The 9207-nt window shown below is 38.9% G+C and overlaps 1 protein-coding gene across 2 annotated transcripts; it reads left to right on the top strand.

The window, feature by feature from the left end:
- Positions 1-923: 923 nt before the first annotated feature.
- Positions 924-5633, top strand: LOC103473376 (torsin-1A-like). Of its 2 annotated transcripts, none has more exons than XM_008423557.3 (5): positions 924-1242; positions 2446-2711; positions 2790-2965; positions 3227-3354; positions 3436-5633. In XM_008423557.3, the coding sequence occupies exons 1-5, from the start codon at positions 1044-1046 to the stop codon at positions 3678-3680; spliced, it is 1014 nt and encodes a 337-aa protein (XP_008421779.1). In that variant the 5' UTR covers positions 924-1043; the 3' UTR covers positions 3681-5633. The 2 variants fall into 2 exon arrangements, with proteins under 2 accessions (XP_008421779.1, XP_008421780.1); XM_008423558.3 differs by lacking the exon at positions 924-1242 and adding an exon at positions 1377-1673.
- Positions 5634-9207: the final 3574 nt, after the last annotated feature.

Below are 9207 nucleotides of genomic sequence, written 5' to 3'. Positions count from 1 at the left end.
GCTCACAGTGCCAAAACCACTGGTATTACTGACCATGGTGTTACTGAGCTCAACTGGCCTGCCAACTCTCCTGACCTGAACCCCATAGAGAATCTACTGGATATTGTGAAGAGAAAGTTGAGAAACGCAAGACCCAAAACTCTGGATGAGCTTAAGGCTATCGAAGCATCATGGCCTCCATAACACCTCAGCAGAGCCACAGGCTGATGGCCTCCATGCCGCATTGAAGGCTGCAAAAGGATTCCTGACCAAGTATTGAGTGCATAACTGAACATAATTATTTGAAGGTTGACCTTTTTGGTATTAAAACACATTTCTTTTATTGGTCGGATAAAATATGCTAATTTTTTGAGACAGGGATTTTGGGTTTTCATGAGCTGTTTGCCAAAATCATCAGTATTAAAACAATAAAAGACCTGAAATATTTCAGTTGGTGTGCAATGAATCTAAAATATGTGACAGTTTAATTTTTATCATTACATTATGGAAAATAATGAACTTTATCACAATATGCTAATTTTTTGAGAAGGACCTATATATATATATATATATATATATATATATATATATATATATATATATATATATATATATATATATTATTTTTTTTTTTTTTGTAATGTGAAACACTCTATGACGTGTCTTACAGCCACGTTTTTGCTTGTCTAGGGTCATGACCCCTACTGTGAAATGATGTTGTTCATAAGATATCCAAAGAGTATTAATTAACAATTAATTAATTGTAATTAATTATTATTAATCAATTATTAATTTAGTAATCAACAATTTTGTAAAGCCATAAAACAACAGTCATTAGTGAATTGTGAGAAAAACGTGTATTTACTTACGGGGTTCAGAGCCTGAAAGAGTTAGGGAAACTCAGCCATTGATGTGTAAACTGAACCCCTTTAAGAAGGAGAAGAAGAGGAAACCTTTGGACCCTGACGTCACTAATTTAACAACAGCAGCACTTCCCTTTCGAGACGCTTCGCCATAACAACGCGTTCCTCTCGGTTTTATCCCGATTTGTCTTCGTAAAAGAAATGCAGCCGAGAAAGCAACACGTTCTGCTCCTCTGGTTGATTTTCTACTCCAGCATGGCGGAGGCGCTGGAACCCATTAGCACCACCATCGCAGTAGGAATGGCCGCGGCTCTCACCGGAATTTTAGCGAGATACCAGAACATTTTCTACTACTTCCACGAATGCTGCCGGCCCGAGTGGATATCATTCAATATAACAAGTAAGCAAATAATCCTGCAAAGACTTTGGCTTTTTAGTGTTGCTTTGTTTTTTCTCCCACTTTTTTTTTACTTTAATCCTTTTGAGTATCCAATTTAAACAATTTTTTCTACCCTGACTTGAACGTAGCTCAAAACTACAATGACGTAGGCGGAAGCGCCCGTGCAGGCTCTCCGTCGTTTTTTTTCTCGTGCTGTCCTTCCCATTTTATTCCACAAAAAACGTCTTATGTCGGAAGTAATCCGAGTGGCTCGACAATGAAAGTTTCGCATATCTGCTTGTGGGTGACATTGACATTCAGCGGGTTGGTGAACGCGTTTGATCCGATCACAACAACGGTGGTAGTCGGTGTCGGGGCTGCGCTGGGGCGGGCGATCTTCAAATACTTTAAGGAAACTTGCGATCCGAAATGGATAGCCTATAATGCAACAGGTGAGCTCGAATGCAATGTTAGTACTTGAGCCTGATGTTAGAAATCCACTCTGTTATTCATTTGCACTAACTGCCAGGGAGACGGTAAAATGGCGCTTGTGGGTTGGGGGTGGGGGGTAATGTAAACTGAAACCGAAAAATACTGCCCTTTTAGCTAATGGTTCTAGCAAATGTTGCAGAATTTCTGCATCTGTAGATCTCCACAGCAGTGTAGAACACATTAGAGGGCTCAAGAAACTTAAAAACAACAAAACCCTCCAATGCAAAGAGTGAAATGTCTTTAGGTTTGTAGGGTGCACTGCTCACGACGGAATAAAATACAGCTTGAATAATCAGCTTGTTGTTCATTATCGTGTCATAGAGGTGTTGTTACCCCATTTCTCCTTCTGCAGCCAAGTTCAGTAGCAGTCAGTTTCGCAACGAATTTGCAGAAATCTCTGACTGAGGACACTATTACTTTATTACAACCTTATCACGCAATATCCAGGGAAAAGGAAGATATTTACAGTATATCCTGAATAACATCTTCTGTTGTTGGCAAGCATTGCTAATTGCTCATTTGCTTTTGCAGCTCCTCTTTAAATTTCTGTCTTACCATATAGTTGGAAATTTGGTTTTGATCAGTAGGAAACATCTTGTTGCCACGGTTACTCATCATGACAACCGTCGGAAAGTGAAAAACCAAGCGCCAAAAAAATTGAAAAACGAGGGAAAAGTCAGAATTGACCTAACAGCAACTAATCCTGATGCCTCTCTTGTCTAAATTCTCCAGGGCTCAAGACGGACCTGGACAACAAGCTGTTCGGACAGCACATTGCGTCCCGCATCATCTTAAAAGCCGTGAACGGCTTCATGAGCAACACGAACCCGAAGAAGCCTCTGGTGCTCTCTCTCCATGGGTGGACCGGCACCGGGAAGAACTTTGTGAGTCAGCTCATCGCCGAAAGCGTTTACGCTGAAGGAATGCACAGCCGCTTCGTCCACGTGTTCACGTCCACGCTTCACTTCCCTCATGTGGAGCACATAGCCACCTACAAGGTGAATTATAGTCCGTGAATTATATTACAACACATTTCAGCCGTCTGACCTGTTTTAATTGCTTGTTTTTGTCCTCAGTCTCAGTTGCAGCAGTGGGTCAGAGGCAATGTGACCAACTGTGAGCGCTCCATGTTCATCTTTGATGAGATGGACAAGATGCATCCAGGCTTGATTGACAGTATCAAGCCGTACCTGGACTACTATGACAAGCTGGACGGGGTGTCTTATCGGAAATCCATCTTCATCTTTCTCAGGTAAACGACTAAGACTTCAGAAGATTTGGCTTGTGTCTTAGGAAATGAATCCTCCCGGTTTTATATTGATTTTTATCAATGTAGTAAATGAAGAGAAACAAACCATTTTTCTGAGAGTTTTATAAGCATATATAATCAAACTAAGTGTAGCCAACTAACAGGTGTGATATCCACTGATATTCTCTGAAGTTAAATCTTACAAGTGAACGCTGTTTCCTAATTACGAGACTTTATTTATTGCTTCTGGTTTTCACCCGACAGCAACGCAGGAGGAGACGGCATCATCCAGACGGCTCTGGAGTTCTGGAAAGCGGGAAAAAATCGAGAGGAGATCGAGCTCAAAGACCTGGAAACGACTCTCTCGCTGTCTGTGTTCAACAACAACAAAAGTAAGCCGAGGTCACGTCACAGTTTATTTAAAAAAATAAAAATAAAGTTCTTGAAGTACTTTTCTGTTTCTCTTCCCTCAGGCGGCTTCTTTCGTACAAGTTTGATCGACAAGAACCTGGTGGACTTCTTCGTTCCCTTCCTGCCTCTGGAGTACCAGCACGTGGTCCAGTGCGCCATGGCCGAGATGAAAGCCAGAAACCTCGAACCCAGCCCCAACGTGGCAGACCAGGTGGCCAGGGATTTGGTCTACTTCCCCAAATCTGAGCGAGTGTTCTCCGTCAAAGGCTGCAAGACGATAGAGAGCAAACTGGACTTCTACACGTAGATGTGCGCATCTAAAGGACATAAAGACGAGTCACTAAGTGCACTTTTTTTTTTAGAAAAAGAACTTTGCAGCCAAAATGACTAGAGACAGGAAGCCAGTCTGGCTGAAGAGAATTTAGTGAAGGTTTCTCTGTCTGACCTTGTGGCCGTCAAGCCATCAGGAGGCCTTCTCACTTACACTCAGCGCCAGCCGGATGAAATATTCAAGCGGTCAGAGCGATTAGTCACTTGCTAAAGAGCTTAATCTATGCTTTTATGTCGCCAGTCTTGGACGGTTGTGTTTGCTTGGAAAAACTCTTAAGTATTGACGTCTTCCTGCCAGGGAATCCCGTTTCCCTTTGGAGCCGTTCTCCGACGTGGTCTTGACGTGAACGGATCGCCTTAAATCTTTGTCTCACAGTTTTTCATCGAATTTTACATGTCAACAGCTGTTCATTTACCTCAATAAACGAGCAGTTGGTGGTGTAGGTGAGGTGAAAACAGGAAGTCTCCTTTTTTAAAACTTAAATCTAGTGTCATTTATTCTGCACTGTTAAACCTCACTGCACTGCAAAGATTACACCAGTGAAATTAAGTGTTGTAACGTGATTTGTTTTTAAGAAACTCAGGATTGTCGTCTCCTCATCAGTTCTGATCGTCTGAATGGAAACGGTTTGGGTTGGCGTTTCCCCAATCAAAGCGCTACATTGCATGTAATATACGGTGATTCTCAAATGTCAGGTTTTTGTTATGAAAAGAAAACGAGACCATGACAAATCGCTTTAAAACATTTCCACATGTAATGTTGGGGGTAAATTTATCGTTATGACAACATAATGCAGTGTAATGATATTTTAGAAGGTAAAGGTTTTAGGGAATTAACTTAGACATTGACCTGAAGCCATTTTGTAATAAGTCCTTGCTAAGATGGACATTTATTTCATTTTTCCGGCACTCAGACAGATGATAATCTATGATTTTTGTTTTCAGGAAACCAAAAGGAGAAAGACCTTAACACTTAAATTTTTTTGGAAGACTTGACTTGCACACATTATCACATATTGCATGTTCTCCTAATTTTGTACAATTCTAATACAGATGAGCTGAAAAATAAATCAGTTGGAAAGCATTAGCTTAGCTGCAGTAGCCTAGTTTTATAAACTTCAAACTTTATTAATGTAAGCATCTAAGCATCTGGTGCTGGGTTAACAATCGTCATCCTATAGCTGCCAACTTCGTGACTTTGTTGCTGTATTTAGTCATTTTTAAGACAAAAATAAAAAAGCCAAAATTGGAATTAGCAGGTCATTCATTTAAAAAATCTGTGGTCGGTGGTCGGCCAAAAAACTGCAATCAGTGCACTCCTAATTGACATAGCAAAGATCAGCTTAGACACAATATTTGCTCTGGGCGTTTTTGATGTATTTGACCAATAAGATGGACTCTGCTCTTAATGTTTACACCTGAGCTGCTCATTGAGGATGGTAAAATTAAATTTGGGGTAATAATTAATAGTGCTGGAATTTTCAGCAAGAGAATCAGTTATACATTTTCGTGCTGTTGTGCAAATCTAGTGTTTACTCAAGTAGACTGAATGATAAAATTGAGTTTGAGGTTCTTCACAATTATTAAACTGCATCTTTGCAAGAAAACAAAAAAATCCTTTCCAACAGATTTTTTTTGTACAGAATAAATGTTACATTAATGTTGGAAAAAGTTTAGATTTGTTTCAGTGCCATACTAAGAGGGGCATCTATGCTTTTTTGAAGCTACTGTATTCTACTTTCTAAGCAGTGGGAGGAAGTTTATCTATGTTGGTTGTACAAGTGTTAAGAAGAAAGCAAACCTTTTCAGTGTGACTGTTTCTGTTTACCTCTGAATGTGAATGTGAATTTCTGCTGTGCATAGAAAGCTCCTTGGCTGTACATACCACCAAGCATTCAGACCACAGCTAATAATAAAACATGTTTTTGAATATCAGCGTTTCACTCGTTGGTATAAAGGGAACACCAGATTCTAACTCATTCAGTGGCCACTCTTTCATCACTTCAATAAACCCATCATGGGACCAGCTGGCGTTGACATGGGGAAAGTTGTGTAATCATCAAACAACTTGCATATCATGACTGTGCAAAGTGCAACTTAAGGTGAAACAGTGAAATAAAAATCATGAAGCTGATGCAGCAGGAGGACGGGAAATACTGTAAACCAAAAGCTTAACTTGTAAGGTTTTATATATATATATATATATGTACTGCTCAAAAAAAATAAAGGGAACACACTTAAGTGTAAGTGTTATATATATATATATATAATTTATGTATACAAATTAAGTACATGAAGATGCAACCTCACTTCTATTTAGAATTAGTACATTTAGAATCTAATTTACTTTATTGATCCCCATGGTGAAATTGCTTAATAATAATAATCACATATTACTATATGAATATGGCTGGTTCAGATGACAGACTACAAAAATAGCCATTTTCAAAGAAAAAATGTGTTATAAAAAGAGATCTTGGTAGATAGTCGTCCTCCTTGATTTTATGAGCACTTAAAACATCACAATTTGAAAAACGTATTGGCATTTAAGAGAAATAACATGACTTTATTTCAGTTGAAATATGGTTTATGTTTGCTTTTTTTCTCCACGGTTAAAGAGGGGGAAAAATTTAATTTGGGAAAACATTTGACTAACACAGGAATGGATGGGCCATTTGGTGGTCCAGAGGAGAATGCATGATAAAATAAAATTAGCTGGATAATTTCTATTTTGATGATTAACTTTGAAGTGAAATTTTGTTTAGAGACGTCAAAATCTATTTTATTCAAGGTTTCGGTTGTCAGTGGTTTTTATTTTAGTTGTTTTTTGTATTGTAATTTACAATATCCTTCAGTTTCAGTGTTAACAGTTCTTTACAAAATTAAAGTTTGAGAGAGCAAGCTTGTATTACTGTGCCATTATCAGCTTACTACTTAAAAATGGTCTCAAAATAACAATATTATCATTTATCCCACTAATTACTGGGACATTTTATTGCCCAGCAAATTATGTTATAGTGACAAGCAATAACAAGTAAAGAATGGTATCCCAGATCTGAACATCTTGAATTTCAGCCTTTTGACATTTAATTGTTGGGGTAGGGGGCAGGAATCAAAAGCTGGGTGCACTCTTGACCAGTGTCAGTAGTTTCCAAGTTGTTTTGTGCTACTTCTTTTTTCTTTTTTTTTTGTGAAAATATAATAGTTTTTGAGGCAATGTTCACAGTTAATTGTATGTCGCTTCGCTTCCTTGTTAGTGTTGAGTTCTGACAATGTGATTCAGAAATATTTCCTTGTTCATTTATTAGCAGAAATGGAGTTTAACTATAAATACCATGGTAAATGTAAATGTTTATTCTAAACATTTGCTCATACTGTAAAATTGCTGGGTCACTAGCAGCTCACAGTCTGTAAATTAACCCAACTAAGGGTTAATTTACCCTTAGGTTTCTGTGTCCTGTTTTATGATGTAGTTTAAAATTTGGTTGATTAGTTGACGGTGCATAAAGTCAAACAGTACATACCCACACCGATTACTGTGTGCTGCTGGTCAGCAACCTGAGAAAACTCTACACTTGTCTGTAGCACAAAGGAAAGTTATATTTGGGTGTTTGTAAATATTTTTGAATCACAAAACACTTCAGGTCATGGTTTGAAAAGCAACAGAGCACCATTTTTTTTGCTCTTATGGCTTCTGAGTTATTAATATTAGTTTCTTATTTAAACCATCAGCATTCATGTTGGACCCCGCAACCACATTACATAAGTAAGTGTTCCTTTTGATTACAGCGCCCCCATTTTGGATATGATTAATCTATCATAAGTAAACGGACACATACCACAATCTTTTAAGGTACACTTTAAATAAAACAGTATAAGGCACCTTTGCAGCCCCAATCCAGACGAGTTTAATGGGGGGCAAAATGAATCGGCGTAGCAATAATAATATTACTCAAGTAAAAGAAAAAGGTACAGTGCAGTAAAACTACCATTTTTCCAAAACAGTTACTCAAGTGAATGTAACAAGTACTATACCCACTTTTGAAAATAGACAACATCAGTAGCCTATAGGCTACTATTTAACAAGTTTAAGGTGCTGTATTGTTATTAGCTAGTCATCTTTTAGCTAACATTACCTGCATCCAACAGCTTTACTCAACTCAGTCAGTTAGTTTGAGGGAAAAACTGTGCAAAGTTCTTTGCCTTTTGCTGGTTTGGTGCTGTGATTCTAACACACCTGAGGTCTCGTCGCTGCTGTGGCACAGGCGTAAACCCAGCGCGTGCGTCATAGCCCTCCTGTTGCGTTTAAAGGCAGCTCGGAAAAACCGGTTACGGCGTGTTAACAACGGATTAAACAGTTTTAACTGCTGAAAAAAGTAACAGAAGGCACAGATGCGGGAAGTGCGGAAGCCCCTACTGTATCAAATCGATATAGGAATTACAAAAAGTTGGCCACTTTAAGGTAAAAACAGCAAACAGCTTCCTGTCCAGGGGGTGCACGGCTGATTCTGTAGGCGGGCAAAGAACCGGGCCTGTCACCTTTGACAGCTTTGACAGGCCCTTTGACTGATTCTGTCAAAGGCAGGGGTGAAAGTAAGGGGTACGGCAGGTTATTGCGTACCCCTAAAAGATTTAGTGGGGGTACGCAGTACCTGCCAGAGAGGGGAGCGACTGTCTGCTGTAAAAAATCAACGGGTTCTCTGTTCAGCGTGACTGATTAGTTTTTCAAGAACAATCTAAAACACGACTTAATCAGTTAATAGATAACTTTTTTCCCATTTCATATTGTTTCTGAACTCTTAATGCTTTGCTAGAGCAGGGCTGCAACCAGGGATGAAAGTAGTTTTAAATCCTTGGGGGTACTATGACAAAATATATTTATATATAACTGTTTCTTTGTGTGCTTTCGAATTTCTGTGCTGATTAATGTTTTTGCAAAGCGATAAAAGCTAGTAGCTCTTGAATTGCTACAAAATAAAGCTGTATTTCCTTCAGCCTACTGGCTGCAATGTTGACACCTTGAGATGTCATAAGACCTCCATGAGCATGGAGTGCATCCCAGTTTTCTATGTCTGGCATATAATCATTCATTTTAGCTTTTAAACTTGTTCTATTGTTCCTGTGTCCAGACAGAGGGATAATCAGTAGCCTAGCATCATGACCCGTTTGTTCTGAAGATCCTGCAGCTGCCACTTCTCTTCCTAACCTGGTGCCTCCTCACCCTGACACTCACACTGACAGGAGGAACCACAGAGCTCTGTTAAGTTAAAGCACATCTTCTGAAGTTGGGATATTTTTCCTCCAACAGGTTCCAGAGGAATCACCTCAAACCAGATGTTGGACTGGATTTTATTTCACTTGTCATTTGTGAATGTTAGAGCCTCGTTTTCAACAGTGGAGCTATAAAGGTTGAAAAATTTTATCATTTTGGAGAAAATCTCATCAACATCAATATTTCCACTAAATAACAGCCAAAAAAAATTGTTTGATAAAGAAAAAGCCTC

Source organism: Poecilia reticulata, chromosome 12, assembly GCF_904066995.2.
Source record: "Poecilia reticulata chromosome 12, P_reticulata-male-v2, whole genome shotgun sequence".
NCBI classification, from domain to species: domain Eukaryota; kingdom Metazoa; phylum Chordata; class Actinopteri; order Cyprinodontiformes; family Poeciliidae; genus Poecilia; species Poecilia reticulata.
This window is presented reverse-complemented; position numbering and strand designations above follow the sequence as displayed.